The sequence below is a fragment of the Hypomesus nipponensis genome, chromosome 5, assembly GCF_054491055.1.
Source record: "Hypomesus nipponensis isolate SF chromosome 5, ASM5449105v1, whole genome shotgun sequence".
Lineage (NCBI taxonomy): Eukaryota > Metazoa > Chordata > Actinopteri > Osmeriformes > Osmeridae > Hypomesus > Hypomesus nipponensis.
Window position 1 is genome coordinate 12035464 of NC_140365.1, and position 16698 is coordinate 12052161.

The following is a 16698-nucleotide window of genomic DNA, read 5'->3' on the forward strand; positions in this document are numbered from 1 at the left end:
TTAAGAAGAAGGAAATTTGCTGTCATCCAAGTTCTCAACCCGGAAACACATTTTTCCATAGCATGTGGAAATTCTCCAGGCTTTATGGACATGTATAGCTGAGTATCATCTGCATAACAGTGAAAATTTACCCCTGAGCTTCTAATTATGTTTCCTAAAGGCAACATATAGAGTGAAAATAACAGAGGGCCTAGAACTGAACCCTGTGGTACTCCGTATTTTACAGTAGTGCTCCTGGATGAGCAACCATCATAGTGGACATATTGTGATCTATCAGATAGATACGATCTAAACCACTGAAGTGAAGTACCAGAGATCCCAACATAGTTCTCCATACGCTCCAGGAGAATCTCATGATCCACAGTGTCAAATGCTGCACTAAGGTCTAGAAGAACCAGAACAGAGATAGAGCCCGCGTCAGAGGCTAATAATAGATCATTGACTACCTTAGCTAATGCAGTTTCAGTGCTGTGGTGAAGACAAAATCCAGACTGGAGAGGTTCATAAAGCTGATTTGAGGAGAGGTGCTCAGTTAGCTGTTGTGCCACAGCTTTTTCAAAAATTTTGGAGAGAAATGGCAAATTTGAAATTGGCCTATAGTTGCTAATACAACCTGGATCCAGGTTTGGTTTTTTAAGAAGGGGCTTAATAATAGCTTGTTTGAAATTGTCAGGGACTTGTCCAGTTACAATAGATTCATTAATAATACTAAGCATGGGAGGTCCAATAATAGGGAGAAGTTCCCTACAAAGTTTGGCAGGGAGGGGATCAAGAAGGCAGCTGATGGGTTTCGAGGAATCTACCAGCTCGATGAACGCTTCCATAGAAATAGGGTTAAAGTGAGTAAGAGCCTCAACATGCAGCATGCTGGGTATAGAGTCAAATTCCGTGTTGATGGCCACTCCTCCAGACCTAGTCTGTAGTTTGTCCCTTATTGCATAGATTTTTTGGTCAAAGAAATCTAAGAAATCATTGGGAGAGAGATCTGAACTAACACAGAGTGTACTTTTCTTAGTGACTTTTGCAACAGTATCAAATAGGAACTTTGTGTTGTGTTTGTTCTTACTAATCAATTTCGAGAAATATTCTGATCTGGACCTGATGAGGACTTGGAAGAAATCAAAGATTATATCGAATCTCCGACTCAGTGTTCACAATCCATTCCAGCAGTTGTTAAACTCCTTGCTATATTACAAATATTGGAATCAGGATCATTTCAAACAGTCATGGTGTTTTACCTTTGGCTAATCCATGATAGAAAGAGAGAAAGAGGCCCATTCAATTGCGCGTTTAAATGCTCGCAATGTACGGTATAGTGGGCGGAGAAAGTCGCTGTTTACCCGGGGACCTGCAGGTTTCGTAAATACGACGTAAACTGAAGTATCACAGCGTGCACAATCTGCGGGTTGCCCATGGCGCTAATAACGTTACGTTTGCGAATATACGTACATGAGGCCCTCATTGTTTCCTCTGGGAGTGTGTGTGTGTGTGTGTACGCTCTTGAGCATTTGTGTTCGCCCTTCTTGACTGTCTACCTCTAATGCACATCTAATGTATTATTCTATTAACCTAGATACTTAAACATGTCTGTCTCTCCAGCTATGCTCAGCATGTCCACACTCCTTCTTTACATTTCCCACTTTGGCTTGAAGAGACATCTCCCCTGCCATTTATACTGCTGCATGAAGCAGCAGAGTGGATCATTTCAGCAGCTGGGTATGGCCGCATTTCAGCAGTCCACTTCATTGAAGGTTAAGGTAGGGATGAATCAGGATTCTAATAGATGGAAGCTGAGCTCAAACTTTGCAAGACACTGCAAAGGAAGCCAGCCAAGGTAGTTTGGCTCTAATCAAGCCAATCAGCGGTCACAGGGTCTGTTTTCATCTTTGATCATCTACGTTAATCACAGAGATTAGCTATTGTGACGGTGCGTTGACGCCAGATTGTATTTCACTTGCGGCCCCCAACCCTGGGAAGTGTTAAGCTGCACCAGATGGTGTTGAGGCACAGAACGGCCAGGAACCCAACATCACATCAGCTCAACACTGGTCGCACATAAATCGAAGAAAAGCACATGCAGTTCTTGTTATTGGGTGTGTTTGCCTTCGGCAAGAGCACATCCTTTGTTCTCTCACATATATATTATTTCTTTCTTTTTTTTTTCACCCCTAAGGATCCCTCAATATTTGGACTACATAGACAACGTCGGTGTCAAAATGTTGCGTTGCTTCTATTGGGATTTACGTTCCGTTGCACGGTTAAGGTTTGAATTAAGTTTTTGTGGCAAAAAGTGCCTTATGTCAACGAAGGGTACTCAGTGCTATCCTACGTCACAACGTCGGCACAGGTTAGCAACGACGCAGTAGATCCGATACGATGTGCATAGATGTGCTTGACTGTTGCACAGCAAGTATTGTGCCATGGTGTACTAGCAGCATTCTACATTTAAGCAATTCAAGACTTGAATGTACACTAAGTAATGTCACATTAAAGAATGTATTTAAACTAGGCTGTCGGGCGAATATTTTTTTTTATCGCAATCAATCGCATTATTTCATATGATTAATTGCGATTAATCGCATTTCATCGCAAAATTAATCTGTAAAATCTTACCCCAATAAATGATTTTGGTTTAAAAATAACATTAAAAGGGTGTACTTAAAAACTTCAAATAGGCCTAACTGGATGATAATGTCCATATAACAAGTTCAGATGTAACACAACTTAAATTGTGAGGGAGTTTTATTCATCACAAACTATTGTGCTGTATAATAAACATCCACAAAATTAGACTTGTTCTGGAATACAAAATACATTTAAGACATGATGTCTCATAGCCTACTACGATATCCTGCTCCATAATATTCAAATCTCACTCAAACATACTTCAGACACTTAATCAACCACAGATTGACCTTAATATTGAAAAATACAGTTTCTATTTTGTTGAACCCAGTCAGCTGCTCGCTCCTTTTGCGAGTGTTGTCTGCCATATATTACCTTAGCGAACGCTGCTGCTACTCCACTAATGCTGCTTACGCTGCTGCTGCTGCTAGGGGCTTTGCTTGCATGTGATAGTTTAGGCTGGAAGTACTCAGCCTGACAATCAGTACACACAGCCTTAGTTTTGTCAACCTAGCAGTCTTGCAACTTTTTGAAATGGAACTTCCCATCTATAAGCTCTCTCCCCATCATTCAGCTACCGTCTGTAGTCAAAGTCATGTGACGACAGGTGATTCCCAGGGTCAAAAAGAAACTTGCGTTAACGGCACAATTTTTTTTTTTGTCGCGTTAAAGTGAGATTGCGTTAATAATGCCTAATTTAAACTCAATCTTGTATGGTGAGTCACTGTCTTCAATGCCACAGCCTAAACTTTATGTCAAAAGAAACTTTTTAAATTTCCGTCGCATTCAAACAATCCCCTCAGTGTAGTTTGGCTAGCAACAGCAGCTTAGCTGAAGTAGCTTGCTCGTAGCACAATTCAGCTTCTCCTGCCAGGGATCTAAACTAAGACCAAAAAGTCACTTTTGGCTTTGTTACTGACAATGATTGCTTCCTGCAAACTTTTTTTTGAATGAGCCATTTCCCTCTAATCAGAATCAGAATTGAATCATTGAATTATCCATTTCCTTCTAAGCTTATTAACGTGTTTGGGGGCATATTTTCAGTCAGCAGATAGTACTGTTTGAATCGCGATTCCATCTGAAAAATACTGCCGGTGACAAACATTGTTAGAATACTAGTAGCTTGTTTCAAAGGGGGTTCAGATTTTTATTAAATGGACCCTTCTGCAACCGACGCAAGCAAGCACACCCTACAATTCCCCCAGTTCCCCCTAGTTAATGTTGTTTCCTGTGTGAGGAGTGCTTTTTAATCATGGGTATGACAATAAGGTCATTTGTTTTTCACGTCTGTGGTCAAAGTTACAATGTAACCACAAGGCACGTGCCTCTTTAGGTGTGCACACACACACGTTCTCACACAGGAAAGATGCAGAGGCGGATATCACTCAAGATGGCACTGTTTTCATGTTTAGTTTAGTCTCTCCTGTAACGCTTGGTCACTGAATTGAACTGTGGAGATTTCAGACTTGTGAATGTGTGATGAAAAACGTAACATCTTCAGTTAAAAAGCCCAAAAAGGAAGTTGACTTGGATCAGAAGTATATGGATGAAATTATGAAAACAGCATAGGTGTTGGAAAGATGTTGCTTTTACATTATTTGGGATCAGGTTTTATTGACGACTACCTAGTAAACAGAAATCACGCTCACCTAAAGTATTTGTCAGTAATTGCAATTGCCCCTCATCTTTACAGATGCCAATGTGAGTATGTAAACTGTTTACAAGCAACACAATACTATGTAGTAATGACTGAAGAAGTGTGTATACTCTCTAAACCATAAAGTATCACTAGACTCATATAACATTCCCTGGTCTGCCACTTAGGCCTCTGTCTGAATTAGAAATTCAGAATCCTTTGTCAAATAATTGTAGATTCCTGAAGGCGTCTTGTAAACCACTGTTTTGCGTAACATTATTTGACATGCATTATGTGTTGACTGATAGATACCATCATAGATAGCCAGTTTGTTTTGTGGAGGTTTTTCAGAGTACAGAACTTTGTCTTGCACGTGGACATTTCTGTTCCATGCCTCCTCAAGAGTGTTTAGTAGACAGACAGTTTGAAGTCAACAGGATTTTCATCTGGTTTCACAATTGGGGCTGAGTCACATTTATAGTTCTTGGTTTATTGCCGGCTCATTATTAAAGGTCACTGGTGTTGATAAAAGCGGTTGTCTGTCAACACCAAGACGGGTTACATTCTAGGTCCAGCATATGGGATTTTTGGGAGATTTAGAGATGCCAAGCCTGTCAGCAAAATCATGAACATAAATTCTTATACGATACTGAGAACTGTTGCTGTTAGGGTTTGGTGAAGGTGGGTGGCTATTCTTAGGAAGGTATTCTTGTCTGTGACAAGGTTTTTGCTGAAGTGTCTGACACTGTATATATCTCCAACAATACAGTGTATTCGATTAAGGTTTATTTTTTCAAATGTACAAGTGGAAAAAAACGACTATCTTTTTATGTGTTAATGATTCTGATTTGAGAATGCTATGTTTTAGAGCAAGCTAGTACTAGGATCACTTTTGACAGCCCAAGTTTGGCTTCTCAGAAAGATTACCAACATTCAGCTCAAGTCTCGTTCTGGGAAAACAACATCATAAAGGAATGATGTTGTTAATAATCTTATCATCATTCTTCTCTAATTCTCCGGCGATCCCCTCGTTTGTCCTCCTGCAGGACAATCGTGCCATGGAAAGTATTCCGACAGTGCCTTCACGAAGTGCATCTCATAAGCTCCGGCCTCGAAGCCATGGCCCTTAAATCCACCATCGACCTCACCTGCAACGACTACATCTCAGTGTTTGAGTTTGACATCTTCACCAGGCTCTTCCAGGTAAGCCTCCCACATGACCTGTCGGTAGTTAGTGGAACGTGTCTGAGGGTTGTCCTTAGGGTACAAGGCAGCAGGTCATCATCCCACTGAACAGACAAACAATCACACCAGTCATCTCTCAAGTTCCCATTCAGAGTTGACCCCCTCCCCCCTGCTATTTAGTCTTGCTTCGGAGTTATCCACCCCTCTGCCGTGCTCCTCCTATGGGTAGCGAGTCTGGTTAGAGACTGATCGCCATAGCTCTCTGTGCTATAGTTGACAAGAGACCCCTCCACCCAATCAGCAGCAAACGTGGTCACGTTGTCTTGTGTCCAAGAAAAGAGCCTTGCCAGAAAATAAGAGCCGATACCACTGGGATGATGTGTGTGCGTGTGTCGGACTACACAGGTTCTTTTACATAAAAATGGACCAATGGTACCGTAACCAAGCAACATCATGTTGTGCGAAGAAAACCAGGCTATCGTGTTACTGTTCACCATGTGTGTTATATTAAGCTCCCTGCAGGCTTTATGTAGTTAATCCCTACAAACCACACAAGCCAGTATCAGATAATAGACAGCATTGTCTAAAGTATGTAAATTAAGATGTAGGCTTATCACAATGTAGTTTTAACATGCCTAGGTTGAGAACACAGTAAATGTCAAAGCACTTCTGCATATGAGTTGTGTACTTGATGTAGGCTCATTCAGATATTACTGTACCAGGCTGCGTAGTATTTTCGGAATGTGACTATGATGCATGGAGTTTGAACCCTGGCATGGCTAGTGGGCATCTCATTAGAGCTAGAATTTGTATATGAACAGAGTTGCTTGAGTGGTCTGTGTGTGTGAGTGTGTGTGTGGGAGGGGGGGGGGTCATGGATGAGTAATAGGTACATCCTTGGAGGAAGGGACAGCCAGTGCCAGTTTCAAGCGTGCTAGTGTCACTGTGGGTCGAGAAGAAAAAAAGAACAACTGAAATATCTGTACCGGAATCCTACGGTACAACTCATACTTCCTGTCACAGACCCCAAAAGAAGTGAGACCTTCCCCTAACCCTCCTCCTTCCCAAACCAACCACCTTGGCTCATGCCCAGCTGATACCCTGGCTATGTCCCAGTGTATGACGCCCCCCTGCCCACAGGCTAGCCCCATGATTTGAGGCCTGGCTGTTCCTGGCAGTGTGCTGGGTGGGAGGACCAGTGTGGGCTGAGCTGACTCACTCTGAGGGGCCCAGAGCCCACTGTTAAGAAAACAAGCTGATGAATTGCTACTTGACGATGCATCGTGTCACAGTGTAACACTAAACAAACTTTTCTCACCGTCTGTGGACGTAAACAAAAGGGGATTTGTGTTTGTGTGTGTAGATAGGAGTTTAGTGTGTGTTGTGTAGGTATTACATACATGCAAACTTGTCACTTTTCAGTGAAAATAGCCGCTTTGAACCCTACTTGCCTCGGGGTAATGTCCCTGTACTTACTGTAAGTCGCTCTGGATAAGAGCGTCTGCTAAATGACTAAATGTAAATGTGTCTGGTTTAATGAGTAATCGAAACACCTGCTCTGGCAGATCATTTAACGTTGATTTAATTCAGTCAGAGTTAGCCTTAACAAACGTTTATGATCATGAAAAAGTTGCCTTGGTCCAGCGCATAAAATATTGACAATTGTTTTCCAGAATGAGCAAGCTAAAGGAGAAGGATTCAATTTATGTAGCACAGCTGGAGTAAGGGCTAAGGTGCAAATGGAGCTGGGCCTCGTAAAGATCAAGGTCAAGACCCATGTGAAGGGGATTTTGGAAAATTGTTTTGGGCCGCTACCCACACGGTTAGCTGTGTTGCTCATTCCACGAATGCATGATCCTTACAAGTTGTACCTCGTTGTAAAGGTGACTAATCAGGCTTTCCAACAATATAAAACACAATACCAATTGGTATTACTGAAGTGGAGGAATAATTGACCGAAATAACGTTTCCAAATTTTTTGTTTGTTTGTTGTTTTGACTATGTTACCTGACGTGTGTGTGGCACCCTCGATTACCTGAGTGTTATGTAATCTGTCTGTGCTCCCCATTGGGGGATTTCACTTGTTGCTGCCTCATTGTCATGCAGCAAAAGCAGGGAGCACCTCCCCATAGGGCTGGGCGGTATTACTGTATATACCGTGCAAGGGTGAAAATGTGTCTACCGGGAGAGATTTGGCTATACCGTTTCAACCGCGGTACACTAACATTTTAATTAAAGTCAATTAAATGTCTGGTTGTTGTATTGTATATAAGCCATCATATAAATCGCATTCTTGCGATATTTAGAATTGTAGTTAAACTTTTATTTGATTTGCTATTTTAGTTTGACCTTGAAACACATTTGCGTTGGTCTTGCGTATTTTGTCTAAGCGGACCACATTCATGCCGATGCTAATTAATTATAGATTTGATGACCCATTCTGCAGGTAATCAATTCGATTTGTTGTTCAAGTTTTATGTCTCGTGCTGTAAAATTATTGTTGTAAAATTACACTGGTGGCGTTGCTAGCATTATTGATGTAGGATGACTAGTGAAGGCTAACTACTTACTAACAGAGTGAGGTCATGTCGGGAAATATCCGACTGAGGCTTTAACGTATCAACCAAGCTTTAACGAGGTTGATACGCCAAAACCAAAGTTAGATATGGATAGTAAAACTCAGACTGATCACTTTCGCTCATTTGGAAATTTTCGTTGGAGGGTATTACGGATCTAGCCTGGCTCTGCCCTCCTATGTAATTCTGCTCAATTTTGATTTTGCTTCTGTACTAGGTCTGGCCATGAGGTACGTAAGTCAGATGTCTCTGGTTAATTTTCTAACGGCCAATCAGCAAACAGAGGGAGTGGCTGAGAACGTTGATGTTGTGCGCTAGTTTGTGTTGTAGTTCCGTAATGGCAGCGGAGAAAGATGCGAGCGAAGCCATTCGGTCCGTTGTGGCAACGCTGCCGAATATCCATAAGCTAAAGCCAGAGCAAGAACAAGTTTTGCTGAGTTTTGTTGGTGGCCATGATGTTGTGGCCCTCCTCCCCACGGGGTTCGGGAACAGTTTGATTTTCCAGCTACGGCAGTTAGCTCTTTTACAGTAGTGGTGAAGTAATTGCCTCAGGCGAACGCCAGCGATTGGTTATGGCAGATCAGATTGTCTCTGGGCAGATCCAATAGACCAATTATCACCCGACGTCACACAACTGTCAAGCAGGCTCAACTGCGCATGACGGTTGCAAAAGACGAACTTCTCCCCGGTCTATTACACTTGGAGTGTCGATCAGGTCATCATATATCTCTGGCCACTGGATTGCAGGGCTTAATATTAACTTTTTGAGGCTCTTGGCCTTTGGACAAATACATTTACGTTTCACTTGTCTATGCACAAAAGTCACTTGCCCCCAATACCCTTAAATAGCCTGACCAAGTGATCGGGCAAAACTAGCCTGGCTAACGGAGGTCACTTTAATCTCAGGCAAAGGACAAATAAAACAGGCTCGGTTAAATAAATCCGAGATTCTGGCTATCTTCATCAGACTCGTATCTACATTAGGCAGTCCTCCCTGAAGTTTCTGGTGTAGTATGGAGTGAAATACAACATTGTGCACACTGCCAGTGAGCGAGTCTGACTGAGGCTAACATCAAAACAGTGTAACGGGGATGCAGTCTCACTCAGATTGCCAGTTTAAACAAATCAAAAAAACAATTGGACCAGCTGGCTAAAAGCAGAATTCCCATATCTCTTGAAAGCTGCCCTGCTCGACTTTTTAAATGTACAATTGACTGTAAAACTGTAAAATTATGATCTTTGTGACATGACGTGAAGACATGGTTGCCGCTCGACTATGCGGTCTGTACCGGGCGACATTCTCACTCAAATTTCAAGATTTTCGTGACCCAAATCAAAATTCTGATGCGACAGATCATTGGGTTATCGCTTTTTCTCTTATAGGCATGTCCTCCTCAACGTTTTTGGTCTTTTTAAATCTAACTATTTGTATAATCAGTGTGGTCCTTTTGCCATTTTAAATGCTATCCTTTCCCGGTATTCTGCAACCACATTGCGCTCGCATCCCGAATGTTTATAAACAAATAATTGGTCTATAGTTTTAAACTTCAACAGAGTACCCGCCTACAAGGAAGTCAACACTTGTCAATGGAGCGAGCCCAGACTCTCTATTGAGCTGTGAGTAGGTCACCACGCGGATGGCATGACTGCGCATCAGCCAATCGGAACGCTCGTACTGTTGTTGTCTTTAAATAATAAGTAATTTTCGGACTAAGCCGCGCCTTTTGTCCCATTTTTCGACCCTGCGGCTTATATAACGGTCCGCCTAATCTATGGATTTGTACAGCTAACGGCTAATGGTTAATAAATGGGAGCTTCCTCAAACAGCCATCTCTTTCCCGACAATCCCCTCTGTAAGGCAGATTTTCTGTGTACATTTGCAGCCTGAGTCTCTGTGAGGTCATATAGCGAGGCACCCTCTGAACAGAATATAGCACACAGCCCAGACAGTGGGGAGACAGTAAGGAAAATCATGTACAAAAAGGGCTTATTTGATTAACGACCACTTCACCTGCTAAACGTTCTAGTGTATCAGTGCACTGAAGACCCGTTAAGTAATTCTGTGCATTCTATATCTGTACTGTCCAACTCATGTATTTAAGCATGGCTGAGAGACAGAGTTTTCACTCATGCCATCAGTTTGTCTTGAACCGGGCGGCCCGACTAATAAACCAAAGCCAACTCCTTTCCTTTGTCGTGACTCCTTCCGGCCTGCCTTATCCAGAATATCCATCTTATCACCCTCTGTGCACGAACCCTTACATATGGTGAGTAAACATTAAAACTCCTCTGGCTTATAGTCCAGTGCGCATATATATGTACACATCATTCAATTTAGCTGCTTATATAATGGTCCGCCTTATAGTCCGAAAATTACGGTACATGCAATACATGCAGTACCGTGATATATACTGTAACTGTGATATAAAATTATATCACAAATATAATATGTGAAAATATAATATGTAAAATAAGATTACTCATACCGTGATAGAAGATTTTGGCCATATTGCCCACATATTGCCCATTACTTCCCAGTGTCACGTGAGTGTCTTGACTGAACTGGTTTTCACTCATCTACCGTTCATTGTTGTCGAGTCATTCTCTCTTTTTCTCTGTCACACACACTCTCCCACAAACACATGCATAGTTCTCTGCCCCTGTTTTGCTCATGATAGTTTAGGTTTTCAGTTCCTACTGCCAGACAGACAGACAGAAAACCGATGCATTACTTTGTTTTCCAGCAACTACTAAAACTATTTCCAGAGTTACATTTAATTCACTTGACCTTGACAGGGAGTTCCATCCTGTCTTGTTCAACAAAGAATTATGTTTACTTACAAAAAAAAGGAGCTTGCACAGCAATTCTCTGTATTCCATTATCAATAGTTGGATTCTTTCCTGGCTCCCTCCAAATACTGCTCTTAAGATAGTTAGAAGCTGTCTGTATGCCCAGCAGCAGTGACTGTTTGAGGACATGGAACCTTCTGTGTTTAGCTGAGCGTCGTCAATCACTGTCAGGAGACACGACAAAGAAGATATATCTTACTACTTATGGCCAAAAGTGTGTGTGTGTGTAAAGTAGTTTTGTAACAAGTGAGCCATTTCTGTTTCCATCTTACTTTTTCCAGATAGCAGAATCAATGATAGTGTGTGTGTGGTGTGTGTGGGTCTGTCTCATCTCCACCAGCCCTGGGGCTCCATTCTGAGGAACTGGAACTTTCTGGCAGTGACCCACCCAGGCTACATGGCCTTCTTAACCTACGACGAGGTCAAGGCCCGGCTGCATAAGTACATCAACAAGCCCGGCAGGTAAGCACTGGAGTTTGAGTGTGTAGAGTGGACTGGTGTGTGTGTCCATGTTCTGGCAACCAGTTGGAAGGGAATTTAAAAAGGCCTTACAATAAACTGACACAATCTCTGTGATCGAATGTTTCTGCCTGCTTATCTGATTCAGTATCCGGGTAGGGAGATAGATAAAACCATGATCTTGACGATATCAGCAGGTTAGCATTGACACAGGGCCACACCAATAAGACAGGGCCAATCTTTTCGAGTAAGGGATTGACAACCAATGAAAAGAAGCAAAACCAAAATTCAGTCTGTCTCTGCTCCAGTCCTCTCATCCTCGCCAGCGGGCGCAAGGGGGAGGCTTACAGCCAGGGTAATGAAATACATCCGTGATGGGGGTGAGAGAGTTGAGGAAGTGAGGGAAGTAAAGGGGTGAGAGAGTTGAAGGGGTGAGGGAGCTGAGGGGGTGAGGGGGTGAGGGAGTGGAGGAGGTGAGGAGGAGGTGAGACGGTTGAGGGACGAGGCAGCCGTTTCCCCCTCCGTGTTTTTGTGCGTGTCCTGTTGTCTACATACAGCACACGTCTGAAAATGTATGTGTGTGTGCACATACAGCATGTGTGTGTGCGCGTGTGTGTTGCTTTAGATTGGTAATGCTGAGAGCCCAGGGGGGATCTCAACCGGAGGGGGGGGGGAGAGGGACGGTGGGTGGTCGTGCCTGATCATCTCCAGTGAATCATGGCATGCAAATACCAATCTCCTGAACGCAGTCGACACAGCTGTGTGTGTGGGAGGGCTCGTCATCCTGGATGAGCTGCTACATGCTCCCACCTCACCCCTCAAAACACACACACAAACACACATGGCAGAGCTAATATTAACTGCCAGAACAAACCTCACTCTTCATGTATTAGATGGATAGATTGACTGATACATTGACAGACAGACATACACGCACCTAGACTTCACATACAGTTGTATATGTGAAATCTGTATACTACATAGTCTGTATACTACATACTGTTTTTTCTTTAACACAAATAACATGTTCTTATCCAAAAAACCCCAGTCATACTAAAAGTCTTAAAACAAACTGTTCAGATGACGTTCATGCGACTTGAGCCCCAGCCACCAGAGAAGCACACACAGTCCCCACCTCCCCAAAACAAACACATCATGGATGTAGCTCCTCTGTTGTTTGCAGAGGTGGCATCAGTCCTCTGAGATCATTCCTGCATTGTGTTTCTTCGTCTGTTGGTTTAGGGTCAGAACATAGAGTCTCGGAAGAGCAAGGCAGTTTTGAGACGATCAGGGTTTAAATTGTGATGAACGAGGAAATGGATTGTGGTTGGACTACTATGGCTGAAACTCAACAAAAGAAGCCTGTGTATCGGTGGGAATGTGTTCGCTGCATGCTGGATGCATCTGTGCTTGTTTGAAGTCGAACTCTCAAAAGCCCACCACAAACAGAGCCACAAAGAGGGCCGTCTCTGATGTGTGTGAATACGAGGTGAAAGCACACTTGTTGACACGTGTGTGTTCATGTGGGACATGGTCGTCCAATAACTTATGGACAAGGCTCTCTATGTTGTCTTTGAAGTGGGGTTGTCTCGCAATGCGTTCAGTTTTTAGGATGACTTGGGAATTGAAACTGTCTGTATTTTGTTAAACGGTATTAAAAATTCCTGTCCTCCTTGTCATAAGTTTAGTTTTATTTTGTTTGTGTACGGTTTACTTGTCTTCAATAAGTGTGTGTGTGCCTCGGACCTTCCAGCTACATCTTCAGACTGAGCTGCACCAGACTGGGCCAGTGGGCCATCGGCTACGTCACCAACGACAGTAACATCTTGCAGACCATCCCCCACAACAAGCCCCTCTTCCAGGCCCTCATCGATGGCTGCAGGGAGGGATTGTAAGTGGAGGCTGTACCCTACCCTCTCTCCATATCCATCCATGCTGTCACCGTATTGGGTTTGTATGGACCACTAAGGAGTCACTAAGTCAGGCCTTATTGCCATTAATGGGTGGGAGTGTGTGTGGAACCAGTGAACAGCCCAAGCTGTAAGACACCACAGAACTCAGGGGGCTTATAGATACAGACTTTACAAGAGGCATAAAGGCTCCCTTGATCGATAACCTATTGACAGTTGTTTGTCTAGAGACTGGGCTTAATCAGTGTATGTGTGTGTGTGTGCGTGGAGCTGTGGCAAGTGTACCACTTCAGGTGGTGCTCTTGAGTATATACCTGTAGTGACGGCCCTTCAGTATATACCTATAGTGAGGGCTCTTCACTATATACCTGTAGTGGGGGCTCTTCAGTATAAAGCATTTCTACAGGTCTACGTGAAGAGACTGACTATAGGAGGATGTCCCTGTGATGGTGCCTTTGTGGAACCCCCCCTCATCCTTGAGCTTTTCAGCTGTCAAATTCCCCTCCCTCACTCCTCACTCCTCACTCCCTTGTTTCTCTTCGTCCATCTTTTTTCCCATTCCACAACCCCCCCCCCCCACCCCCCTCTTTTTTTCCACCTTGCTGAGCTGTCAGCGCTGGACCAGTTTGATCCTGTTGGATGTGATCACAGGACAGCAGCTTTCATCCATGTCCCCCATCTACCTGCTGCCCCCGGGAGGATGACTTTCTAACGTCTCTCATCTCCTTGTGGGACCATCCCGCTCAGTTAGAACGCCATATCCCAGCTGCCCCTTGGTTTCTTGGCACCACCCCCTTCTCACCAGAACAGGGTATATGTTTTGCTTTTAGGTAGGATGTAAAAATGTTCTTGGGAGGGGGATAGAGGGGGGTGTGAACTCTCATGCCTCCCTCTGGCCCTTAGCTTGTTGAAACCACTCTGGGCCAGTTGCCTAAAACCCTGTACACAGATCCAATGTGACCTCCCCACACATGCTCGAGTGAGCGGCCTGCCAGGAAGCACGCTGGAGGCGAGGAAAGGTGCTGCTCTGCGGTCGCTTCTCAAGGGGAGATGCCTGGAGTGCAATAACGTGTGAAAGTGCATTAGCTCCCTTATCTGCATGTGTGTCTGCGTGTGTGTTGGTTAAGGAGACTGAGGCAGTGTAGAGCTGGGCACTCCGTCCCTAATATAGCCTCGGCTGCTGTCAGGCTTCTGGAGATGTGAGTCGGATGGGTTTAAGCAATAGTGTCAAGGTTCCACTTAATTCTCTCTACGATTCATCTTCGGTTGTCTAGTTTAGGCCAGCCTTCTCAGGTTTGCATAGGATATAGGGGGTGTATGTGACATACTAATACCCATTCAATCTAATTTGGCCTTTATTGTATTCTGTTCATTCCCAGTTACTTGTTTCCTGATGGACGCAGTTACAACCCAGACCTCACGGGCTTGTGTGAACCTACTCCTCACGACCACATTAAAGTCACACAGGTCAGTGTGTGTGTTTGTGTGTTTAAAGTGAGTGAGTGTTTGTGAATAATTTATATGGTGGAATAACAAAGTTACTTTCTGCATTTCTTTGTGTGTGTGTACATGTGTGTGTTTTGGTGTGCGTGAGCTGACCATGTGTGCTGGGGGGGTCGGATGGCTGAGCGGTTAGGGAATCGTGCTCTTAACCCTTTGAAACACAACATGGGTCTAAAGTGACCCAGGAGAGTTTAGATTTTCTATATCTTGTATTCAGTATTCCAGGTATTCCTCAATTAACTTGTTTTTGGTCATCACAAGTCTTTAATTTAATTTTTTCTTTCTTACTTTTGGAATAATTTTTTTTTTGTAACACTCCCCTTCTAATGCACAACATGGGTCTAAAATGACCCGCATTCATTTCCTATGATATTTCATGTATGGCTGACTGTGTCTTTGCCATATCTTTTGAAATCAACTTACTTAATTGTCTAATATTCCAAGTATTCATAAATATCTTGTTTTGATTGCCACAAATACTTTTTTTTTTTCTTTTCTTACTTTATGAACAACCATTGTATTTGTGTTACTACCTTCAGTTTCCGGACATTGGTCAAAAATGACCCATGTGTATTCCTATGGAGTTTTATAGAATTTTTGATATTAGTTAATTTTTGCAACGTGGAACATATTTACTGTGGATAACTATTCACCTGTCACACATTTCACAACTCAACACAAATGCTTTTAGGCTGGGAGATGTTCACAAGTGACATCATTGATGAGGTCCTGAAATGCAACAACTTTGAGATGAAGAGCTGCAGCAGCAAAAGGGAAAGACTTGAGAAGCATCAAACAGGAATTCATGGCCTCTATCAGTTTGACCCACCTGGCAGGGGAGGACAAGAGCCTAGATGTGGCCATTTTCAGCAGCATTCAGGTATTTGTGTGACTTTCCTGGCTAATTGCAGAAGACGGTTCATTCCCAGTAACTTTGTCACCAGATGCCCAGCAAGCCTGCAGAATGTGGAATTATTCTGGATGTGCGATGTGAGGGTCTCATATGTGGTAGACTGAGTGCTCTACCCTTCCAGTGTCCCTCTGACTGGAAAGCTTATTGAGAAACCTGAACATTGCGGGGACCCTTCACCAGAACAAGCCGAATATACGAGTCACAAAGACATCCAAATGAAGGGACATGCCAAGTTCCACATTTTTTCATGGTCTTGTTGCCATTCAATTAGGATTTAATGGCAACATGACTATGGTGAGCTATGTGCTGAAGAAGGGAAAGGCTGTTGTCCTTCTGAGCACCATGCATGATGGCAAAGCAGTGGATGACAATGTTGTGATCCAGTACTGTAATAAAAGAAAAGCAGGAGTGGACACAATGGATCAGACAGTTTGCACTACTACTACTCATGTAAGTGGAGAACACAGATCTGGCACAATATGCTGGATGTTGCAACCCTAAATGCCTACACTAACTTCTACACCAACACCCTCATTACATGGGTGGTGTGACCCAAGTGGCAGTTCATCAAGGATCTTGTCATGCCAAATAAAAGGCGCATGAAGGCCAAGTCACAGCTCCAAAAGTATATTAAAGAGGTGATGGAAAGATGTGGGGTAAAAACAAAATGCAACTACCACCGAGCCACAAGAAGAGCTCTTATCATCAAACTTTATGAAGCCGAGGATATCCTCAAATCTTTTTAGCCCCATTGTGGCTTTAAACATTGGATTTTGCAATTGGATCCACAAACTTTCCCGCAAGGCCACATTTAGGCTCTTGTCTTCCCATGCAAGGAGGGTCAAACTGTTAGAGGCCATGAATTCCTGTTTGTCGATGCTTCTCCACTGATGCAGCCATGTTGAGCTGTAAAATGTGTGGCAGGTGAACAGTTATCCACAGTAAATATGTTCCAAATTGCAAATATCCAAAGTTTCTATCAAATTCCATAGTGAATCCATATGGGTCATTTTAGACCCATGTTTGTAAATTTGATGTAAC

At 43.3% G+C, this 16698-nt stretch overlaps 1 protein-coding gene across 5 annotated transcripts in view; it reads left to right on the plus strand.

Annotated features, from left to right (window-relative positions):
* Window positions 1-16698, plus strand: part of cblb (Cbl proto-oncogene B, E3 ubiquitin protein ligase) — a 111814-nt gene that overhangs the window by 45357 nt on the left and 49759 nt on the right. For all 5 annotated transcript variants that reach the window (XM_084698106.1, XM_084698108.1, XM_084698105.1 and 2 more), the window contains 4 exons: window positions 5308-5464; window positions 11213-11334; window positions 13085-13222; window positions 14621-14708. In XM_084698106.1, coding sequence (XP_084554232.1) covers window positions 5308-5464; window positions 11213-11334; window positions 13085-13222; window positions 14621-14708 — 505 coding nt within the window. The remainder of the gene's footprint in view (window positions 1-5307; window positions 5465-11212; window positions 11335-13084; window positions 13223-14620; window positions 14709-16698) is intronic.